The 23,916-nt window shown below is 48.0% G+C and overlaps 2 protein-coding genes across 3 annotated transcripts in view; both read right to left on the minus strand.

Moving 5' to 3' along the window:
* Window positions 1-745: 745 nt before the first annotated feature.
* LOC309533701 (mitochondrial ubiquitin ligase activator of nfkb 1-A-like) lies at window positions 746-10,771 on the minus strand. The gene is made up of 5 exons (XM_082225226.1): window positions 10,644-10,771; window positions 8,953-9,088; window positions 6,147-6,234; window positions 4,002-4,122; window positions 746-2,829 (listed from the first exon to the last, which is right to left on the minus strand). Exons 2-5 carry the CDS (start codon window positions 9,067-9,069, stop codon window positions 2,103-2,105), a joined length of 1,053 nt encoding a protein of 350 aa, XP_082081352.1. The 5' UTR covers window positions 9,070-9,088; window positions 10,644-10,771; the 3' UTR covers window positions 746-2,102.
* Window positions 10,772-14,596: 3,825 nt separating this feature from the next.
* ECE2 (endothelin converting enzyme 2) overlaps window positions 14,597-23,916 on the minus strand; it is a 49,116-nt gene continuing 39,796 nt past the window's right edge. For both annotated transcript variants that reach the window (XM_082224118.1, XM_082224119.1), the window contains 5 exons: window positions 23,270-23,337; window positions 19,917-20,107; window positions 19,635-19,730; window positions 15,649-17,967; window positions 14,597-15,293 (listed from right to left, as the gene is read on the minus strand). In XM_082224118.1, coding sequence (XP_082080244.1) covers window positions 17,791-17,967; window positions 19,635-19,730; window positions 19,917-20,107; window positions 23,270-23,337 — 532 coding nt within the window. In that variant the 3' untranslated portion in view covers window positions 14,597-15,293; window positions 15,649-17,790. The remainder of the gene's footprint in view (window positions 15,294-15,648; window positions 17,968-19,634; window positions 19,731-19,916; window positions 20,108-23,269; window positions 23,338-23,916) is intronic.

Genomic DNA, 23,916 nt, shown 5'->3' on the forward strand with positions numbered 1-23,916 from the left:
AAAGATTTTCAGAAACTTTGAGACTAAAGACTTCATTTTGAACTTGTTATGGTTTGAAGTTTGTTTATTGAGCATGTACACGGTCATTACGTTGCCTATACATTGCTGAGGCTCCTGACCTAGTCAGCCTCCCCACCTGTCCTCTGGGACCCCCGGTGCTTTGGCCCACAAAAGCTAAGGAGAAAGACCAGGCCTTTTGCTCCTCAAGAAGCCTGGAGACAAGGAGCCAACACCAGCCGGCAGCTGCCCAGGAGTGCCTGCATTTTGGTCATTCCAGCAATTGCTGGACTACCAAGGAGAGCAGGAGTGGTGTAGTGGTTAGTTTGCTTGACTGGGAGACCAGGGTTCAAATCCCCACTCAGCCTTGAAACCCACAGGGCAGCCTTGGGTGCCAGTTGCTGCCTCTCTGCCTAGCGTACCTCACAGGGTTGTTGTGAGAATTAAATGGGGCCCGAGTGAATCTGAGAAAGTGCTGAATTGGCACCCCCAAACTAAGCCTTATGAGCTGCATATGTTTAGCGTGGGAAAGAGGAGACTGACAGAAGATCTGATATGTTCAAGTATCTCAAGGAAGATGGAGCAAGCTTGTTTCCTCCTCTACGCCCCTCCGCCTCCCAAAGTCCTGCTGCTTCGTTCTTGCTTTCCAAAGATGAGGACCCTTCCTTCAGATACTCCTGTCCGCCCTTCCTCCCCCCTTTGCTTCAATTCCAGCAGTGTTTAGATTAAAGAGACAAGGAAGGCTCTGAAAGATTCATCAATTTATCAATAAGCCTTGATTCCACACTTGCTCAGTGAAGCTCTGCCAGCGCTCGGCTCATGCCCAGAGGAGAGCAAACCCATCAGTCCAAACAGCCAGAAGGACTAAGACAAGCCGAAGGACTGTTGCTAATCCACCAGGAGCTTGATGTGAATAATCCGTGGGGTGGGAGACGTCAGCCCAGGAAGGCAAGTCCCCACCGGCAAGACATCAGCCAGTTGAACAACACATTGGGATGCTCACCCAGAACTTATCTGCCTCTCTGCCTCGAGTGCTTCTGCATGAAACAGGAAACAGCTCCTAGTCATTCCAGGATGAGCAAGGGGACCACTGGCAGATCGTGACTGAGCAACAGCCTGCTGCTCAGGGATTGGGTTGACTCAATGGAGAAAAAAATTGCCCTGAGATCCCAGGTGCAGGACTGCAACCGTTTAGGATTAGAGCTAGAGTACGGTTGGCACATTTCACCTACAGCTGCCAGCCTGCTTCTAGCAGACCCCTGCTTGCCCCGTTCCCATCTTGGCTACCTGTGGGATGATTGTCTAGGTTAAGGCAGCTAAAATGAGGCTGGTGCAATGCTGAAAACCTTCCTGCCCAAACGTGAGGCCAGGTCAGTCATCCCCACAGATCCTGCAGCTGCAGCAGTAGTCCCGTTGCAGAGGCCGTGACATTACACCAAGCAGGTAAATGCTCCTGTGTCCTGCTTGCTAACAGAGGGAGGTGCTCCATAAAAACAAAACTCCACTATGAAATCTAAATCCGGCTTACAGTACAGCACGAGAACAAGTGGTTCTTCCAGCAAGTTTTTCTAAAATGTGTTGCCTTTAACCCACTGCGACCCTTTTTCCTTGGGGGCCGGGGAGGTCAAAGCAGGGAGAGATGGTAGTCAGCTGGGCTCAGAGAGGTTGCCTCAGAGTGGAGCGTGGCCCAGATTCCAAGAAGCTGAAGTTGGGGATGAAGATCCTCACCCGCTGCTGAATCTGCAAGGTCCTCCTCCCGTCTCCTGCGGCAACTTGGCACATGGGCAGGAGAGGTCCAAGTAGCTGAGGGGCTCCTTCCATGCCTCTGGGCAGAAAGTGCAATGGATCAACACAGCTTGCAGCTCCTTCCCAGCCTAGGAGTGCCGAGATGATGACCTAACTATTGCAATATCATCTCTTAGGAACAATAATTTTTGGGCGGTGGAGGAGAATGTGCATCCAGCTCAAGAGGTGGAGTTTGCACCCCTACATCACTAAAGGACACCCTCGCTTTCCATGCAATCGCACGCCTGTTCTCTTGACCTTCGCAGGCTCTCCTGGGGGCACCTAGTGGGACACTTTCAACATCACCCAAAGCTGTGCCCTCAGGCTTGATAGAGGGGGACCACACGGTCTATGGGGCTCCTGCAGATGGGGCAGCTGCGGTTGGGGAAGGCCTGGAAGCAGCGGAAGCAGCAGCAGACGTGCCCGCAGGGGAGCAGGACGCACTCACGGAGGCTGGTGAGGCAGATGACGCAGGCGTTCTCGGGCGGCTCTTCTGACAGATCCAGACCGGCACTCTGGTGGCGCCGGAGGTTCTCAAACTCCTGCCGCTGCGCCTCCTGCTCCTGGTGCACCTTGTGACGGTGGTAAGCTCGGCAAAGGGCGCGGAGGAGGACAGCCGCAGCCGCCAAGCCGCACAGCAGCGAAGCCCACTTCCAGAAGCTGCTGACTGAGCGCAGGTCAGCCAGGATGGTTTCCCAGTCCCCCAGGCGCAGGAAGTAGCCGGTGCCGTCCGCTGGTGGCTGGAGGTGGAGGGAGCCATCCCGGTGCAGGGTGAGCTCACCGATGCCAGTGAGGCTGCTCCCCACCAGGAGCATCTCTTCTGTCTCCAGGAAGCCCTTGGGCTTTTCCCCGCTCAGGTAGTGGCTGAGCAAGTCCTTGAAGCCGTGCGAGGTCTGCTGGAAGCGCTCGTACACCGTCTCCACGGGCAGCTCGACGGCGTGGAGGGGCGACTCCACGCACACCTGCCCCGAGGCCTTGCCGCTGGGGGACGCCAGGACGAACGGCACCGTGTGGACTTGCTCCAGTACCACCCGCTCACTGTCCGTCCTGCAACAAGGTAGAGAGCTCTGAGGAGAGGGGCTGGGGCAGGGCGGCCGAGGAAGCAGCCTTTGGAGCTGTCTGAAATCTCCCCCAAATAGCACTGACCACCAGGGGCGTTCATGTTGCAACACTTCTGCTGGAATGCAAGGCTGCACTGATCTAACCGTTTCTCGTCTGGCACATTCTAGCCTGCTCCACCCCGAGGATTAGGCAGGGCTGCAACCTACAGGCAATGGGCATCCGTATGAAAACCAGACTCCCCTTGAGCTGCAGCCACCAAAACCTTGTGATTTCTACATTGCCGAAAGGGAACGAATTCTGCACCAAGAATAATTTAAATCTGTAAGGTGCCTTGGTGGTGTAAACAAAGTATGTTTGCACCTGCGTCCTTAGTCATTTTTTCTTTGCAAGTTATGGGGAAGCGGCATAAATAAAGGACACTTTATTCAGGACACTAAATAAAGCCTTGCTCACTAGAAATATGGCCACCAAATGATGCTCAATTGACTGTAAGGACATTTACACAGCCAAAAGGGCTTTATTTTCCTTTTCTTTTTAAAAGCAGAGATTCTTAGGACACTGAGCTGTGGTACCTGGCATCCTACTTGGAAGGGTTTTATGCTCCCGTCCACTGATAAAGATATACCTCTAGCCCTGCCAAAAGCCAAATAGGGTCTTACAGAATTTCTAGAAAAATGTTTAAAAGAAGGGCTGGGGGATGTTTTTGGGCTTTAAAGGCCAACTTTGGCAGGTGGGTGGATCAGCCCACCTGTCCATCACATATTATCATGATGTCACATGATTGACAGGTTGGTTGTCCCGTCCTCCTGCCAACATCCCTTGTGTTGCATTCCCAAGCACTGAGGAATCTACTTCTGCCTTGATAGGCCAGCGCACGTCCCACCTGAGGAAGGACCACAGCTCTGCAGCAGAGCATCAGGTCAAAGGGTTCAACGCGCAGCATATCTAGGCAGGGCTGGGAAAAGCCCTCTTTGCCTGAAACCCCTGAGAGCCTCTGCCAGCTAGAGCAGGCAGCCGATGAATCAATGGTCTGACTCAGTGTAAGGCAGCTTCCTATGTACCCCCAATGCTCTCCTTGGGCAGCCTGATCTACAGCACATGCCAGCCAATGGGGCTGCCTCAAAAGAAGCTGCTTCCAAGGCTCTTCTCTTGCTTACCAGCTGCGGGCCAAGCTATTCCAGATCAGTCGGTGCTCCTTTAGCACAAGCCTCTCGATCACCCCCTGCAGTTCTTCATGGTATGGGCTGGTCAGAGCCGTCTCGACGGGCTGGACTACTCCTAAAGAAGGAGAGAAGGAGACGGGGGTCCGGGAAAGAAAGGGCAGGGTGTTCGTTGCAGAGTCTGAGTCTGGCTATCAGTTTGGTATCACCAGCACTGCCCAGCAGCGCCTCTCCAGGGTTTCGGAGAGGAGACGATTCCCATTCCAAATTGGAGATGCCAGGGATTGAACCGGAGACCTTCTGCATGAAAACCAGGCACTCTACTTTTATTGCAACATCGTTTTTGGACGTGACTCAAAGCAACAACATATTGGGCGGGGGAGAATGTGTAATCCAGCTCACTAACCCCAAGAGAAGGAGATTGCATCCCTCCATCGTTAAAGTACAGCCTCACTCTCCGTGTGATTTACAGGTGTTTAAGAACCACCCCATTCCGACCCACTTAGATGGAACCCAGGAAATGAAACTGGGACTGAGAGAAGATGAAAGAATCAGAGAACTGTAGCACTGGAAAGGACCGCAAAGGTCTTTGAAATGCAAGAATCTTTTGCCCAAAGCGGGGCTCGAATCCATGACCCTGAAATTAAGCATCTCATGTTCTACCAACTGGATCAATATTCCAGGCAATGCTTGAAATTGCAGAGTTTTGAAAAACTAAAAAATAAAGTGCGAGATTGGCTTCATTATTATCAGATAATGGAGGCATATAATTTGGACAAGAAAATTGGCTTCCAGGTGGAAAAATCAAAATTGGAAACAGAACTGTTAGAACCCAAAACCAAGATTTTGTCAAAGATGTATAACTTGCTGTTGAAATGGAATACTCAGGATGAAACGGTGAAATCTGCTATGATTAAATGGGCACAGGATGTTGGACATAACATAATGATGGCTGACTGGGAACAGTTATGGACCACAGGTATGAAGTTTACGGCATGTAATGCCTTAAGAGAGAATATTATGAAAAATATTTATAGGTGGTACATGACACCAGTCAAGCTTGCAAAAATCTATCATTTGCCCGATAATAAATGTTGGAAATGTAAAGAAACTGAAGGTACATTCTTTCACCTTTGGTGGACGTGCCCAAGGATTAAGGCTTTCTGGGAGATGATATATAATGAAATGAAAAGGCTATTTAAATATACTTTTCTGAAGAAACCAGAGGCCTTTCTCCTGGGCATGGTTGGCCAATTGGTGTTAAAGAAGGATAGAACTTTCTTTATGTATGCTACAACAGCAGCAAGAATACTTATTGCAAAGTATTGGAAGACACAAGATTTACCCACCCTGGAAGAATGGCAGATGAAGGTGATGGACTATATGGAACTGGTGGAAATGACTGGCAGAATCCGAGACCAGGGAGAAGAGTAGGTGGAAGAAGATTGGAAGAAATTTAAAGACTATTTACAGAAATACTGCAAAATTAATGAATGTTAGAATGATGTTGGATTGAAGTTAAGTGGTTTTTAGCAGCAATCTTAAAAGAAATATGTAAAAATGGATTGTTAACCGGTGATAATTTAAAGTTATTATATTTTAAGAAAAAAGATTAAGATAAAATCAAAGAGGGAAAGGATTTGCTGAATTAACTAATTTGAACTGGAATACAAAAAAGGGAGGTGTGAGGTGGTCGGGGAAACAAGCAAATGAAAGATAAGACATGGAAAGACTAAATTTGTTTTTTAATTGTTTTTATCTTGTATTTTCATTTTTTTTTAATTTCTTCTTTCTTTTTTTGCTTATTTTTGTAATATGTTGAAACTTTAATAAATATATTTTTTTAAAAAAAGATTCCAGGCAATGCATATAGTAAGCCTGGGACTCCAAACAGAGACGCGCCATTCAGTTCTCCCTCTTTCTCATTTACAAAAATTTCTCTGCCTGGTATCCTGGAGGCAATTCCTGCTCACCACAGCTGACCATTTACAAACCTGCAGTAAATCCCACAGCAGAGATTTGCTGTTTCTCCTGGCAGAATTTGTGCAAAGAACTCTGAATGCAATAGAAAAGGGCTGAGGTGCTCTGATGTGGCCCTGATGGCTTCCAAAGCCAGGCAAAATAACCTCAGGGGCCCCTTACCTTCAATGGCAACATAGCCTAGGCAGCTGCTTCCTGTGGCAGAGAGGATGCTGGGAAGACTGTCGTTGACTTGAAGCTTTGGTGCTTCCTGCATGGAAGAAGAAAAACGAGTAAGGGTTTAAATGGAAGAGGCAGTATAAGAAAAAAACGTTAAGTCCTGAGTTCAAATCTAAGTTCTTTCCTGAGCTTCTGATTCAACAGTTCTAGTCAATTCTCTATGTCATAAGAACTGTATTTCTTATGTTCATCCGTTTTCTTGTGCAACGAGCCTCTAGGTGAGAGATGATCCAATATAGAGCAAACGTTAAAATATAGCAAGACACCAGCGGATTGCAAACATTTCAAAATAACACAGCTAATCGGCAAGGGAGGAAAAAGTATCTGCACCAGTGCAATAATATCAAAGCTAAAAACCCAAATGCAAGCTAAAGCTAAACGCCAGCAAATTATACGGAGGCTGAAACTGGTGATATTATAAATGTTAAAAGATGTTACAATGCCCAGAGAGAATCCAAGCCCCCACCATCCTCCATGTTGGAGTGGGATGGATTGTCATGGGGGTGCCCCTCCACCCACCTCTGCCATGGCAGGAAGAGCTCTGCCATGGCAGGAAGCCTTGTCACCAAGGGCCCTGCCGCCCCAGTGCACCCAATTAAATGGCAGACAAGCAGAAAGTGCAAAAAGCTGCCTGTAACCAGCGGAAACCCCTGGAATAGGATGTGACGACGCCAGTACAGGGTCCCTAGTGTCCTGTGTGAACTCAGATGCTGTCACCTAGTGGCAATGTGCCTGCACCAGTCCTCTTTGCTACACCAGTCTGAGATTTGGCACAACACCTCCATTGTTCAGCCTGGACACTCAGGTCCAGCTCCGAGGGCCTTCTGGCAGTTCCCTCACTGCAAGAAGCCAAGTTATAGGGAACCAGGCAGAGGGCCTTTTCAGCAGTGGTGCCCATCCTGTGGAACGCCCTCCCATCAGATGTCAAGGAAATAAACAACTACAGTGGTACCTCAGGTTAAGTACTTATTTCATTCTGGAGGCCCACTCTTAACCTGAAACTGTTCTTAACCTGAAGCACCACTTTAGCTAATGGGGCTTCCTGTTGCCACCGCGTCGCAGGAGCACGATTTCTGTTCTCATCCTGAAGCAAAGTTCTTAACCCGAGGTAATATTTCTGGGTTAGCGGAGTCTGTAACCTGAAGTGTATGTAACCTGAAGCATATGTTACCTGAGGTACCACTGTATCTGACTTTTAGAAAACATCTCAAGGTAGCCCCATATAGAGAAGTTTTTAATGTTTTAATGTTTCTATATTTTGCTGGAAGCCGCCCAGAGTGGCTGGAGCAACTCAGTCAGATGGCTGGCATATAAATAATAAGATGATGATATAAAAAGGGGCATTTATCCACCCCCACTTTTCTGCTCTGGCCAGGGTGAGCCGCAGGACTGCAGGTATGGTGCTGGGTGTGCTATTTTAATTTTAATTTATTTTAATTAATTTTGGGATGCATTTTAATCGATTGCTTGCTTGTTTTTATGCATATTGTGTTATTTATATGATGTTAGCTGCTCTGAGCCCGGCTCCGGCCAGGAAGAGTGGGGTACAAATAAAATTTTTATTATTATTATTATTATTATTATTATTATTACTCCATCAAGCGATCAGGATTGCAGCCTTGAAAGGTCTCTGTCCAAGACCAAAGTGGCATTAAAGTAGGTATCAGGAGAGCCTCTTTAGAGACAGAGTTCCATAAATGGGAGGCCAGCACCGACAAGGCCATGTCTCTCATTGCCACCCTGTGTGTTTCAGAATTAGGTGGCAATCAGAAGAGGGTCTCCACAGATGGTCTCAGAGCAGAGGTAGCTACATAAGCAAACAGATGTCCCATTAGGGACAGGGGTCCCAAGCTATGTGGGGCTTTAATGGTTAAAAGCAGCACATTCATTTGGTACTGTGTGGCATGGGAACTAATGGACGATCTCTCCCCGTACATTCCTCCCCATGCCCCAAGGTCATCAACGGCAGGGATGGGGAGCCTGCGGTCCTCCAGAAGTTGCTGGACTACAACTCCCATCGTTCCTGACAACTGGTCACGTGGGCTGGAGGTTATGGGAGTTGGAGTCTAACAAAATCTGGAGTGTCACAGGCTCCCCAACCCTGATCTATGCAGATTTTTCTGCGAGTGCCACCTTAAAAGCTGCCCAATTCACACTTCAAAACTTCTCTGCTGAATTCACACTTCAAAGCTGCTTGTTTAGGCCAAAAGCCCATCTAGCCGAGCATTCAGTTTCCAGCAGCACCCTGCAAGTTGCTTGGCAGAATTCTACCCCTCCCCTGTGAATTTGACCGAACCCTTTCCAAAGCCATCAAAGCTTGTGCCCATCCCAAAATCTCAGGGTAGTGAATTTCACTCAGTTGGTGGAGCATGAGACTCTTAACCTCATAGTTGTGGGTTTGAGCCTCGCGTTGGGCAAAAGATTCCTATATATGAACACTAGATGATCCTCATGGTCCGTTCCAACTCTACACTTCTATGCTGTGCCAAGGGATGCTATCTTGTGTCTGCCCTGAAGTGACAACCATTGGGAAACCCTTCTAACCACCCTGGGTTCTAGTACTCCACTCCCTCGAACTCCAGATACAATATGTGGATAAATACCAGACTATCATATAGTACTATCGTAAAGATGATTGAAGCAACATAGGAAATGCTTTGAATACTTGAGACAAGCTGTACAGATGCTAAATATCACTCTGATCTGTTCTCCCAAGAGCAAGGGAGAAGCAGGATGTGCAACAGCGTACCTGGATCTTGGTCACCACTTTGGCCTTCTTCCTGTGTAGGTAATAAAAGAGACCAGAGAAGGCCAGGCTGGATCCTAAACACACCAACTCTCCTGCTGTCAAAGGCAAAGTATCCATCAGAGCTTCTTCCTAACAGCTGGAAGAGAAGCGAAATCAGATACTGAGTTACACAGGAACAAGGAAGCGCCTCTCTCACCTAGAGTGATTCTTGGACATGGAAGTGTCCAGAAACACGGAGAACAAGCACTGTCTGAATAACACCAAAGGAAGCTGGCCCATGTAGCTCAGTGCTGTCTATACTGACTTGGAGAGACCCAAGATCAAACATGGGACTTTCCCTCTCTATGCTAAGTCTGCCTAGCCCTTTATAGATTATCTTAGATTATCTGGGGAAATTCCACTCACGGCATCACTATACTATGAAATGCCCTTCCCTCTGTAATACATGAAGATTGGACCCACAAGGTCAGCTGCCATTTTTACTCTCTCGAACATCCTCTTTCATTTTTAGATGGTTCCTTTACTGCAGCTGTTTTTAGTGGTTTCTCCTTCTTCTTGTTGTTGTTCTCATGATATTGCCTACCACTTTTATGTTGTACACACTGCTTGGAGATATTTTTAAGCGGTTTACAAGCACTTTTAAACAAACAAATAAATGCCCTGCAAAACTCCTGCTGCGATGCCGCTCTCCGCTCTATGCATGACAAGGGAGGGTCACCCAGGCCGAGATACCGCTTTATCAAGTGTGAACAAGGAAGAAGACAGTGCCAGAGTGATTTTTCTGCAGAGCTTTGCTTGGTGTCCTATGCTCCGGTCAGTGTCCCCTTCAGTTGTTCTGCTGATATCAAGGGCACCCAAAGGGCAGCCTCTCCAGGATGAAAACAGGATTTCTGGGAGGTGGACAGGAATGAGAAGTTCAGCACTGCTGGTTCAACACCTCCACCTTTACTCCGTAAAACCACCTTAGACCGGTGACCTGCATTTCGTTCATGAGCCACATAAGACACCTTGGATTGCATTCTACAAAGTTCAACTCGGAGCAGAAATGAATGAACCTACACAATGGTTAGAATGTGGAGTTGCCCTGGGAGAGACCCGAGTTCAAATTCCCCACTCAGCCACCAAGTTCCCTAGGCTAGTCATTATCTCTCAACCTAGTCTACCTCACAGGGCTGTTGTGAGGACGAACCAGAAGGGGAACAACCAAGGACGCCACCTTGACCCCACTGGGGGCAGGGGGGGAGGCGGCATATAATTGTAAAATAAATAAGCTGGCTGCAGACATCAAAGTGTCTACCCAGCAGGGCTGGCCTTGACGTGTGAAATAACTGCTGCACCAGGAAACTGCTTGCTCCAGAGGAGGGAGCAGAGGGCTGGTAGGCCCTGGCAGCAGAGGAGGGCGCCACAAGGCTTGCCCACCCAGGGAAAGGGAAGCCCCTCCATGCCCAGCCCTGCCCCCACCCGAAAAAACACGTGCTCCGAGGCACCCACGCCCGTCCCTTCCACCCAACTCCGCGTCCAGGATCTGGGTTCAAATCCCGCCCCAACTCAAACCACGAAGCTCGCCGGGCAACCTGACAGCCTGTCCGCCTAACTAACCCATCTCGCAGGGTTGAGGTGGGAGGTGAAAGGGAAACGAGACAGGTGGGGTACAAAGGCGACGCCGACATGCAGGTCCCGGGCCCACCTACCTCCTGGCGCGAGAGCGGTCACTTCCATCCCCGCGTACCTCTTTCGCAGCGGAACCAAGCAACGCGCATCAGATCCCCCGGCCGAGCTGCCCAGTGCGTTACACCCACGCTGCTCCGCCCCTCGCCGCGGTGGCACACGGGAAACGAAGTCCAGCGGGCAGCGCGCCCTGGTGGCGAAGCGGCGACCGTCTCCCGCGGCGAAGACTACGACTCCCGGCATGCTCTGCATCGCCCAATGGAAGGCATCGGCATACGCTGAGTACGTTCTGATTCGCTCCGGTTACCTAGGACTACAAATCCCACCAGGCGTAGCGGCGAGCTCAGCTGGTCTGTCCAGCAGGCATTTAAATATCTTTGACAGCGTGGAAATGGACGAGGGCGACGGGAAGGTTATTTTTTAACTTTGCCCGGAGTTTACCCCGTTCATCCGAACTTGCACCGTGGTCTGGCAGAGGAGTTTGTTGCATTTAATTATCCTTCACTGAGCCCCTTTCTGCACCTGCTAGAAACATTCCTGCTTAGAAAATTGAGGTGGTTTTGATCTGCTTTAGCATTTCAATTTTTTGTATGTTTTTAAAGTACGCCTGCAATCCCCCCTTGTATTTTCTTGTCCTATTTATTTTTTTTGTAAGCCGCTCTGAGGTGCTTTTTTTAAATGTACTGTCAAGCGGTGTATGAAATAAATAAAAACAAATGATAAATCGATTAATGTTAAAGCCATTCATGTGCCGGTTTAATGTCATGCCCTCTCTTATTCTAGGCTGCATCAACAGAAGTGTTGTGTCCAGATTAAGGGGTCCCTTCCATCTATGATTCTATCTAGTTGAAATTAATGCTTCACAGGTGGTTGGATGAAATGACCCTTGCGGTCACTTCCAACTCTACAGTTCTGTGATTCCAGTGTTGCTCTGTTCTGCCTTGGCCACACCCAGCCTGGAGTTCCGTGGCCAGTTCGGGGCACCCCAGCTCAAGAAGGATGTTGAAAAGCTGGAAGGTGTGCAGAGGAGGATGACCAAGATGATCAAGGGTCTGGAAAGCAAGCCTGATGAGGAACACTTGAAGGAGCTGGGTATGTTTAGCCCGGAAAAGAGGAGACTGAGAGGTGATTTGATAGCCTTCTTCAAATATCTGAAGGGCTGCCATATGGAAAATACAGTGGTGCCCCGCAAGACGAATGCCTCGCAAGACAAAAAACTCGCTAGACGAAAGGTTTTTTCATTCACGATTTGCCTCGCAAGACGAATTTCCCTATGCGCTTGCTTCGCAAGACGAAAACGTCTTGCGACTTTGTTAAGCCGTTTAAACCGTGCTTCGCAAGAAGAAAAATTCGTTAGACGGCAAAAATTGCGGAACGAATTTATTTCGTCTTGCGGGGCACCACTGTACAACAAGCTTGCTTAATGCTGCTCCAAAGGGTAGGACCCAAACCATTGGATTTGAATGACAAGAAAGGAAATTCTGACTAAACATTAGAAAGTCCTTTCTGTAAGGGCTGTAAGAGCTGTGGTGGAGTGTCCTTCATTGGAGGCTTTTAAACAGAGGTTAGATGGCCATCTGTCAGAGATTCTTTAGTTGTGATTTCTGCCTTGCAGGACCCCTTAAAACTCTACAATTCTATGATTCTATGTACTCTGGAAAAGAAACATACCTAATAATTATTATAAGTAAAATAACACAAGCTGGGTCTGATGCTGCATGCAGGCTACTGGTGCCATTAAACCCCACACACAAAACTTGTAATGTTATGTGAGGAAGGATCCAGATAGATAACACTGGGATGCTGCAATCCCCCCAACACACTCACCAGTGCAAGAATACCATTGAAGAGAGTGGGCATTTTCTGACCAAACGTGCATCGGGTATATGATGTCGTTGACTATCACCATTATCCCACCCTTTCCTGCCATTTTTTCTTACCACAAAAATTCCTTCCTCCTCAATTTTTTGGGGGGAGCATGCTTGTTATTCATAGAATCATAGAATCATAGAGTTGGAAGAGACCACAAGGGCCATCGAGTCCAACCCCCTGCCAAGCAGGAAACACCATCAGATAACTCCTGACATATGGTTGTCAAGCCTCTGCTTAAAGACCTCCAAAGTAGGAGACTCCACCACACTCCTTGGCAGCAAATTCCACTGTCGAACAGCTCTTACTGTCAGGAAGTTCTTCCTAATGTTTAGGTGGAATCTTCTTTCTTGTAGTTTGGATCCATTGCTCCGTGTCCGCTTCTCCGGAGCAGCAGAAAACAACCTTTCTCCCTCCTCTATGTGACATCCTTTTATATATTTGAACATGGCTATCATATCACCCCTTAACCTCCTCTTCTCCAGGCTAAACATGCCCAGCTCCCTTAGCCGTTCCTCATAAGGCATCGTTTCCAAGCCTTTGACCATTTTGGTTGCCCTCCTCTGGACACGTTCCAGTTTGTCAGTGTCCTTCTTGAATTGTGGTGCCCAGAACTGGACACAGTACTCCAGGTGTGGTCTGACCAGAGCAGAATACAGTGGCACTATTACTTCCCTTGATCTAGATGCTATACTCCTATTGATGCAGCCCAGAATTGCATTGGCTTTTTTAAAGTGTATCACCGGTACAGTGTATCTAAAGTGTATCACCGGTACAGTGTATTTAAAGTGTATCACCGGTACAGTGGTGCCCCGCAAGACGAATGCCTCACAAGACGGAAAACTCGCTAGACAAAAGGGTTTTCCGTTTTTTGAGCTGCTTCGCAAGACGAATTTCCCTATGGGCAAGACAAAAAACGAAAACGTCTTGCAAGTTTGTTTCCTTTTTCTTAACACCGTTAATACAGTTGCGACTTGACTTCGAGGAGCAACTCATAGAACGCAGTGTGGTAGCCTTTTTTGAGGTTTTTGGTGATTTTTGAAGCTTTTCCAAAACTTCTTTTAAACTTTTAAAACTTTTGGGGGGGGCTTTTGGGTTGGGGTGTTTAGAATTCAAGGACTTGGTGTTGGGGAGGGGTTTGCAAGAATCTGGAAGCTTGTGGTTTTTTTTTCTGCATTTTTATGATTTTCTGTGACCATTGGGCCACTCTGCTGTTTTTTTTAAAAAAATCTGGATTTGAATTTCTGTGTGGTGGGTGGCTGGGGGAACAGTTGAGGAGGGGTTTGCAAGAATCTGGAAGCTTGTGGGTTTTTTTCTGCATTTTTATGATTTTCTGTGACCATTGGGCAACTCTGCTGTTTTTTTTTTAAAAAAAATCTGGATTTGAATTTCTGTGTGGTGGGTGGCTGGGGGAACAGTTGAGGAGGGGGTTCTTCAGCAAGAAGCAAAGAGTGGAAGAGGAACCTTCTTCGAGTTGTCCCCCAGAGTCTTAGAAAATGTACTGTACACTTTGTTGATTTTTAAATGTTTTTCTGTCATGTTTAGAAACTTAATTTATTGTTCCTTCAATTTTTGAAATGCTCTTTACAGTATGTGTGACTTTAAAGAGCACTTAATAAACTCTTGTTGTACCAAATTTGGCTTTGTTTGGACTTTTTTTGACCATAGGAACACATTAATTGAATTTCAATGCATTCCTATGGGATTTCGTGCTTCGCAAGACGAAAAATTCGCTAGACGAAAAAACTCGCGGAACGAATTAATTTCGTCTTGCGAGGCACCACTGTATATGATTGACTCACAAACAGGAACAGGCTGGAAATGACCTAAGGCTCTACCTATCGTAGAGCAACGCCTACTGAGTATGGCCATAGCTCAGCGATAAAAGCATCTGCTTTGTGATACAGAAGGTCCCAGGTTTCCAGGGCTGGGAAAGGCTCTGGAGAGTCACTGCCAATCAGTGTGGGCAATATTGAGGCCGATTGTCTAGGGCATGCTCCTAATCCCGATTTCTAGCCTAAAAGCAGGAGGCTGTGCTTGCCGTTTCATGAACCTTCTCTCTCCAAATTTCATTTTTCACCAGACATTATCCAGGACCACTTTGAAATAACCAAGCGGAAAGTGCTTTTAATAATTAAATACACCAACAGCATCCCCCCCTCCCCAACACACACACACACATACATACACACACACACATTCTAATCCAAGGCACTATTCCCCACCAAGCTCAACAGATGGGAAGCAAAAGTTTGGAAAATCTCTAAGCCAAGCTAGTTTTGGATCAGTAATGATCCTGGAAAAGGGGTGAAAGGAAACATCTCCGAAGTGATCTGGTGGGTCCCTCCCTCTCCCATCTCTCCTGGGATCACTCTCCTTAACACCCAGCTGCTGTGTGGATTCGTGTGCTTTCAACAAGGTGGTCTGGATCTGCCCAAGGGATCTGGTGGCAAGAGGTGGGGATTTCTCTTTGCGAAGGAGTGGGGTGCTTGGTAGGTGCAACACTAGCCAGAAAGAGGCTCATCATTCCACAGTGATTTGGGTGGGATTGTGCGCACACGTGGGTGGTGCGGCACCTCCCTTTGCTGCACAATACCGGTGAGATGGCGCCATAGCCCAGGCTAGCAAGAGAGGAAGGTGTCCCCTGGCCAGAGGCTTGCTGCTGCTTTGGATATTTGACTTTGTAGGAAAATGGAAGAGCCGCGTCCCTGCACTCACTGTTGTGGCCAGGCACCCATACTATGGTAAAGGTAAAAGTACCCCTGACCATTAGGACTAGTCACGGACGACTCTGGGGTTGCGCACTTACAGTGGTGCCCCACAAGACGAATGCCTCGCAAGACGGAAAACCCGCTAGACGAAAGGGTTTTCCGTTTTTGAGCTGCTTCGCAAGACGATTTTCCCTATGGGCTTGCTTTGCAAGACGAAAACGTCTTGCGAGTGTTCTGATTTTTTTTCGCTCCCCCCCTTTTCTAAGCCGCTAAACTGCTAATAGCCTTTTAGCCGCTAATCCACTAAGCCTTTAATAGCCACTAAGCCTTTAATAGCCACTAAACCGCTAATAGCGCTAATCAGCTAATAGGGTTGCTTCGCAAGACGAAAAAACCGCTAGACGAAGAGACTCGCGGAACGGATTAATTTCGTCTTGCGAGGCACCACTGTATCTCGCTTTACTGGCTGAGGGAACCAGTGTTTGTCCGCAGACAGTTTCCAGGCCATGTGGCCAGCATGGCTAAGCCACTTCTGGCGAACCAGAGCAGCACACTGAAACGCCGTTTACCTTCCCACTGGAGTGGTACCTATTTATCTACTTGCACTTTGACGTGCTTTCGAACTGCTAGGTAGGCAGGAGCTGGGACTGAACAACGGGAGCTCACCCCGTCATGGGGATTCAAACCGCCGACTTTCCGATCAGCAAGCCCTAGGCTCTGTGGTTTACACCACAGCGCCACCCTTGTCCCCCATACTACGGTATAGGCATACAAATCCTAGCTACATTGCACACCCTTGCGCTGCATGGGAAAGCCACTGGCTGAAATGGCTATTTATTTGTGTGTTTAAAAAGAGAGATAACGACAATGAAAGGTAGATTTGCTTTAGTTAAGTGGGACCTCTCCCCATATGAACTGACCCAGAGCCTCTGATCATCATCTGAGGCCCTTCTTTGTGTGCTTCCTCTGCAAGAGGCTCTGGAGAGTGGCAACATGAGAACGGGCCTTTTCTGTGGTGGCTCCCCATTTGTGGAATGGTCTCCCCAGGGAGGCTCGCCTAGCACCTTCATTATACAGTGGTACCTCAGTTCCCAAATGCCTCCGTTGTTGAATGTTTCGGTTATTGAATGCCAAAAACCCGGAAGTAAATGCTTCCGTTTCCAAACATTTTTCTGAACTCAAACATGTGACGCAGCTTCCACTGAGTGCAAGAAGCTCTTGCAACCAATGGGAAGCCGTGACTCGGTTTTCAAATGTTTCAGAAGCCGAAGGGTCTTCCGGAACAGATTGTTTGAGACCTGAGGTACCGCTGTATATCTTTAGGTGCCGGGTGAAAGTGTTTCTCTATAACCAGGTTTGCAGCTGATTAAATAATCTTCAGCCTTTTAAATGTATTTGTTGGGCTACTGGGTTTCTTTTTGTTTTAATATGTATTTGTGTTCTCATTTTGTATTTTTTTGTTGTGAGCCACCCTGGGGTCTTTGGCTGAAGGGCAATATACAGATATAATATAATAATTTCCATGTTGAGCCAGTGTACCTCAATGCTAGGAATGGGTTGCTGCCTTCATGATCTGCCTGTAAGCTCCCTAGCCTGCTAGAAATAGAACGCTATCCTGGATGAATCCTGCAGAGGTTGGATGGCCATCAATCATGGATGCCTTAGCTGAGATTCATGCATTGCAGGGGGTTGGACTAGATGACATCTGGGGGCCCCTTCCCACTCTACAATTCTCTGATTCTATGCTCTGATGCAGCCAAAATCTTCCGATGCACCACTACCTGCTCAAGCTTCAAAGGCTCTTTTGCTATACCTGAAGCTTTCATAACTAGTCCCGCTATATGGTTGGGAATTCCTCGACTGAATCAGTATTGCCGGCCTCCAAAGAAAACCCCACGGTATCTAACTTGGAGGTCAAGAACCTGCAGCCATCCAGATGTTGCTGAACGGCAACACCCCCCATCACCCCAGACTGTTTGGCCCATGCAGGCTTGGGCAGATGGGGGTCAGAGCCCGGCAGCACGAAGAGGCCCACAACTTCCCCACTGCTAGTTGAAGCGCATTAGTAGACGGTGGTACCCTCCTTTGCCTGGCCACCCCAAGACCCCCCACCCTTAAAAGTAGCAGTTTACAAAGACCAGGGCGTCCATCCTCTCTGCAGCTGCTGCAAGCGGTCGAGCAAAACAAAAGAGAGCAAGAAGCCAAAGGCATTGGGGCCAGCCTGGTGGGGTGTGGAGGAGGATCAGGGAGACGCTTCCTGGAGACGCTGGAGGCAGGAGAGTTATAGCTGAAGGAGGAGAGCTGGAGATCCTTCGCAGAATCCGCGGAAGATGGATCAGGTGGTGGGGCGAGCTAAGACAAGTGAAGCTGTGCTTTTGCACACCACCCCATGAAGCGTGGGGGGGGGAGTTCACGTTAAGCTCACCTTTCTCCTAGGGCCATAAAGGGGACCAAAGCTGATGAGGCAAAACCGCCAGTAGCACCCCAAAAATGTGACTGCCGGCCCCCCTCCCCCCCCCATGGGCCGGCTTTTGAGCACAGGCAAGTTGTGTGTATGTACAGACTCCTGCCAAGGGCAGCCTCTCTCTCTCTACCACACTTCGCAGTGCTTCCCAGGGTTCATGAGGGAGCCGACGGGGCATTTAAAGTGCTCTACAAAGTCCCGCGAGTTGCTGAGGGTGCCGATGACGCGGAACTTGTCCGGGCTGTGCGGGTCGGTCACCAGGCCCTCGTGCGAGCTCTCCGGAGTGCGCACCGAACACCAGACCTGCGCCAGGAAGGAGATGCTTGTTTATTTCATTCATTTCTTTGTTAGGTTTATATCCCAACTTTCCTCCCCCAAGGAGCTCCCCCTGGCATACGTGGTTCTCTTCCTCCTTATTTAATCCCCACAACAACCCTGTGAGGTAGATCAGGCTGAGGGGAAGTGGCTGGCGCATGCTCACCCTGGGAGCTTCAGGGCCAAGTGGGGGAGCTGTTCGGCAGTGGAATGGCCTCCCTTGGGAGGTAGTGGACTCTCCTTCCTTGGAGGTCTTTTAGAAGAGGTCGGATGATCATCTGCCATGGATGCTTGAGCTGAGATTCCTGCATTGCAGGGGGTTGGACTAGATGACCCTCGGGGTCCCTTCCAACTCCACAATTCTATGAGCTTCATTTTTTTAAATATAAAATATTTATTAAAGTTTCAGAAAAAGGAATTACATAAAAACAAGAAATACAAAAGTAGAAAACAAAAATAAAAATACAAGAAAAATACAGAATAAAAAAATAAGTACACTTACAGAAAAAAGGAAAAAAAATAAAAATAAAAAGTCAACCTTTCCATATCTTACATTCATATCCTTGTTTCCCTGACCTCCTCATACCTCCCTTTTTTGTGTTCCAATTCAATTAATTAATTCAGCAATTTCTTTCCCTCCTTATTATCCTGATCTTTGATCTTAATATATTATAACATTAAAATTTTTACCTATTTAGAAATCCAATTTTTCCATATTCTTTTATATCATTATATATTCTATGAGTTTCAAGCAGCATCTTCATGTTGCCCTGTACAGGCCTTTGGCTCCGTACCCACCTGATCATTCTGTTGAATCCACGGCTGGTGCTGAACTGGGCTCCAGCAGTTCCCACTCAAGAGATGGAACTGGAGCAGAACATCGCTCTAAGGACCCAGTGAGCACTATGGTACAATGACAGGGCACTGCAGGGCAACAGTCCCTCCAGCTCTCTGGAGGTTTCTCCAGGCTCTTTCTTGCCTCGCTGCTTGAAACCATTATTATTATTACTGTATTATTATTACTATTATTATTTTATTACATTTTAATTCCACCTTTCCTCCAAGGAACTCAGGGTGGTGTGCATCGTTCTCTCCCCCCCCCCCCCATTTTGTCCTCACAACAACCCTTTGTGTTAGGTTAGGGCCAAAGGATAAGAAGACTCACAGAACTGCAGAGTTGCAAGGGACCTTGAGGATCATCTAGCTCAACCAACCCTACAAGGCATTATTATGCAGCTGTCCCATACAGGGATCGACCCTGCAACCTTGGCGTTATCAGCACTATGCTCTAACCAGCTGAGCCATCCAAGCTGATCATGACTGGCCCAAGGTCACCCTCTGAGTTTCATGGCTGAGTGGTGATTTCGGACCTGATCTCCCAGGCTTCAGTTTGATACTCTAACCACTGCACCACACTGGCTTTCTTTACCTGGAGATGCCAGGGATTGAACCTTAGCTTTCCAGCACTGAACTATTGGGGTGGGGGGCTCTCCTGTGCTCCTGAGATGTCTTTTATGCCCATTATCTTCAGACCTGCCAGGAGGACTGTTAACACAGGGGTACTGGCAGTGGCAGACAGAATGCGCATGGATGTGGGGAGGAGGATATTGGGAACGGGAAGTTTCTGTTTCTCATTCCCACCACCTCCAAGTTACCTGTGCAAACCCTAAGAAGAAGAGCTGGTGGCTAGTGAGGTCCACGGACGGCAGGCGCTTCTCCTCCCCGTTCTTTTTCAGCCAGACTTTGTAAGCCTGCAAGGAAAGCGAGAGCAGAGCCTGTGCTTCCAAGCTCAGGAGGGCCTCCCTCACCTCACGGCCGCTGGGAACAAAGACACCTCGCAGACACAACCAGCTCAAGACCTGCCAGGCCTCTTCCCCCGGGCCTGCCTTTTCGGTGGTGGGGGGGGCGCACAACCTTTCCCTGGACAGGCTACTTACGTTGTAGGCTGCCTTGAGCCCCCCGTTGTCAGCGATGTTCTCGCCCAAGGTCTGCTTGCCGTTGACATGCTCCCCGTTGACAAGGTATTTGTTGTACTGCTCCGTCATGCATGCCGTCCGGTTCTTGAAAGCCTCCAGAGATGAGTTCTGCCACCAGGGACGCAGGTTCCCTTCTTTGTCGTACTCGCGGCCTGGAATAAAATCGCCTTGCTGGACTCGGCTGAAGGTTCGCCTGGCACAACGCCTGAGCTTCCGCAACAGCCAGCAGGTGCCCCCAAAGAAGCTCACAAGAGGGGCTTGATGGAGAAAAGAACCCCCCTTTCCTTTGTTCCTAATCAGGTGTTTACTGGCTCCAGGGATGGACTTACAAAAGAGCAAGGAACTCTAGGAAGCTGCCTTATTCTGGGTCCACCTTTTGCAATAACGTGGATTCTTACTGCCAATGTGCCTGGGGCAACCCAGTCAGATGGGCTGGGTACAAATAATAAAATTATTATTATTATTATTATTATTATTATTATTATTATTATTATTATTATTATTATTGCAGTACAAGGGACTGATCCTTCATTGTGCAGATCAGGTGCTGGAGGTTCTTTAATTGGCAATGCTAGGGTTTAAACCTCAGCTACTGGCTTTGGTTCAGCTACAACAAAGTTACGGCCAGCAAGCTGCTGTTTGGGTCTTTCGGTTCAGTTAATGCTGTGCATACTTTGCATTTTTAAAAAATCAGAATTCCTGCTGAATTAAGGAAACCCATACTTTACACACAATCCAGAAGCAACCAATCTGTACGCATTTTCTTTTTGCACAATTTGTTCAGCTCCTACAAGGCACGGAGAGTGCAGAGGAACCAAATCCTGCCCCTCTCACCAATGCAAATCCAACTCAGTCGCTACCTGCTTTCTGAGTCTTCTGCCAGGCGTTGCCCACACACTTTCGGGCGTAAGAGGTAGAAACTTGCTTTGATTCAAAAATGAAAGCTCAGGCGACCAGGAGCAGAATTCTGTGCCCAATGCTGTGCTCCACGCTCTATCTGCCCTGAAACATCGATGTGGAAAGCACACAGTCTTGCTCTATGGCTCCTTGGCAGCTGGCCTCCGCTAGACCTCTGAGCAGCTGCTTCTTAGTCATTGCCCCATACTTTAGAGATCCTCAGTTCCATTCCACGATACAGGAGGGATTATCTCGGATCCAGGAAGAGTTGTGGCTCAATGACAGAGCATCTCCTTTGCATGCAGAAGGTCCCAGGTTCAATCCCTGGGATCTCCAGGTAGGGCTAGGAGTGAACCCTGTCTGAAACTTTGGAGAGCCAGTCACTGTATACAATACTGAGCTAGAAGGAACACAGTGGCTTGGCTCAGTATAAGGCAGCTTCCTGTATTCTGAGGTTCCCTGTGATTCACACTCTCCTTCCCTCCTAGCAAGGCACAGTTGCCCTTTGGGTCCTGCACCATCTACAGCTGTTGAGCACTGCAATGCTGGAAGTGTTGAGTTGCCCCAGGCAAAGGATTCCCCAGCTTTAAAGGAAAGGGGACCTGGGGGTTGCTCCTGAAGTAGCCTAAAGCAGCTGTGAGTTAAAAGGAGAGGAATGGATCAGTGGGGTTGTGGTGGCAGTGAACTCCCTAAGCTGCCAGCTGTGGCCCACTCGTGCAGAGATAATGAATGCTCACCAAGCGGATGGAGCAGGAGCAAAAGCAGCACAAAGAAGCCGGGAAAGATGACTGGAGGTGTCACCTGGGGAGAAAGGATTGCAAACAGGTAGGGAAGCAAGTGGACCGCAGAAAGGAAAGGGCGGCTTGATGGCAATGGCGGAATGGAAGCTACCATGGAGATAGGTGCAAGTGAGGAGCAGGGGAAATGAATGGAAAGGCCACCAACAGGAGTCTTTCAGACGGGTCAGGCTCAACCCTATAAACCAGGAAGTGGGAACCTGTGGCCTTCCAGACGTTGTTGGACTCCCACTCCCATCAGCCCTGGCCAGCAGTGTGGGATGTTTAAAGTGAAGCCAAACCACTAATTCATGTTTTGCTAGATAGGCATATGATAGGAGCTGAGTTTTCTTGTGAACTTGCAAGAGTTGTTTATTATTATTATTATTATTTATACCCCGCCCATCTGGCTGGGTTTCCCCAGCCACTCTGGGTGGCTTCCAACAAAATATTAAAATACAATAATCTTTTAAACATTAAAAGTTTCCCTAAACAGGGCTGCCTTCAGGTGTCTTCTAAAAGTCTGGTAGTTGTTTTTCTCTTTGACATCTGGTGGGAGGGTGCCACTACTAAGAAGGCCCTCTGCCTCGTTCCCTGTAACTTGGCTTCTCGCAGCGAGGGAACCACTAGAAGGCCCTTGGCACTGGACCTCAGTTTCCAGGCAGTACGATGGGGTGGAGACACTCCCTCAGGTATACTGGACCGAGGCCTGTGAGAGATGCTCCCACTGTGCCCTGACAGAGGGAGGGCATACCTATATATATTTTCCTACTTGCCTGGGAACACCCTCTTCCTCTGTTTCTTTCCACTCTGCCAGCAATGTGAGAGTCTCTACATCTTAAGCTAGACCTAAGTATGTCTTTGTAATTGAATTACCATTTTAAGCCTGCCTGAACAAAGCTGCCATATTTGTTGCTCTTCAACAGGTATCCAGAATGAGTAAATGTTATTTTTACCTTTGACAAAACTGAGTGATTGTTGTTTTAAGAGGCAGAAAAGAGAATCCAGTCTACCTTAAAGCGTCCTGAATTACTTACAAGGCTAAAACCAGCCTATCTAAGCTTCCCCTTTAAGCTGCCAAGGGATGCACTCTACTGAACTCACAAACATGAAGAAGGAAATATTATATCTAACATATAAATCCCCTCCTAGCAGCTATTCACATCCCAGGCATGGCCAATGGTTGGGGATGATAAGATTTAGGCGTCCAACAAGATCCACAGGTCTGCAGGTTCCCTAATGCAATCTCGGAAGATGTCTAGAGAGGCTCACAGTGGAAACAGTTCAAGCTTTGCTCTGCTCTGGTCATGGCTGATTTCCCAACCACCTCCCAGAATCCTCTGCAACATCAAGGTGACCTGGTCTGCCTAGGGTGGCAAAAGCCCTCAACGGCCCTTGCTGTTGGAAAACCTAGCTAAGGCACGAAATACTAGGAAGTCCAATGGGATGGAGCCAGAATAACAGGGGAAGAGATGCCCAAGGAACATAAAGAGAGGTTCATTCCACCAGCTTCCTCACGATTTGTTACAGATCTAAAGGCCCATGCAAGGCAACACCAACCAAAGGCCTCCCTCGTAGGAGGGCAGACAGCGCATACATGCAAGACACAAGAAGCCAGTGATCCAAGCGCCTTGCTCCTACCTTGATCATCGAAAGCGTGGGTGAGCTCGTGCCCCATCACGACGCCAATGCCCCCAAAGTTAAGGGCCCTCAAGGAAGAAACAAAGAGGAAGCAAGAGGTTATGACCCTAGAAAGCCACCTTTGGTACCCAGTTGATGAGAGGTAATGTGAGCTCATGTCTGAAATAACATTAAGGCAACTTTGGACACAGCATCAAAGGGGTTAGGCGTCTTGCATCACACATTGTGTAGCACAGGACTGGGGAATATATGACTTGACTGATGCTACTGGGACTATCAATTCCCATCAAAAATGGGCAACTGGCTGTTCTGGGTAGCCCTAATGGGTGCTGGTGACTAAATATAATATCTGGAGTGCCACAACTTCCCCATGCTTTATGTAACAAACATTTCTTCGGCTCCCCACTCCCTTTTATTAAATATGGATCACCAAATATAGAGCCTCTCTTTCTTTTTCAAGTTGCGCAATGGCGTTATTTCACACTATAAATAGATGCAAAATAGTGGAAGAAAGCCTGAAATTAAAGCCTTTCCTTTCCCCTTCCGGGAACGAGCACTGGCTAACTATAGGCCAATTATGGTGCAATTAAGTATTGCTGGGTCCCCTCTGATCAGGAAGCAATTACTGGGGCAGGAACCACAAGCAA

Source organism: Podarcis vaucheri (assembly GCF_965113315.1).
Source record: "Podarcis vaucheri genome assembly, chromosome: 5".
Taxonomy (NCBI): Eukaryota; Metazoa; Chordata; class Lepidosauria; order Squamata; family Lacertidae; genus Podarcis; species Podarcis vaucheri.

What these genes read in the sequence shown, in the direction of transcription:
- LOC309533701 (XM_082225226.1), bottom strand. Translation starts at nt 9,069, where the DNA reads ATGGATACTTTGCCTTTGACAGCAGGAGAGTTGGTGTGTTTAGGATCC. An exon ending in AGGCTATGTTGCCATTGAAG is followed by an intron (nt 4,123 to 6,146) that starts GTAAGGGGCCCC and finishes CTCCTTCTTTAG; the next exon opens with GAGTAGTCCAGCCCGTCGAG. An exon ending in AATAGCTTGGCCCGCAGCTG is followed by an intron (nt 2,830 to 4,001) that starts GTAAGCAAGAGA and finishes ACCTTGTTGCAG; the next exon opens with GACGGACAGTGAGCGGGTGG.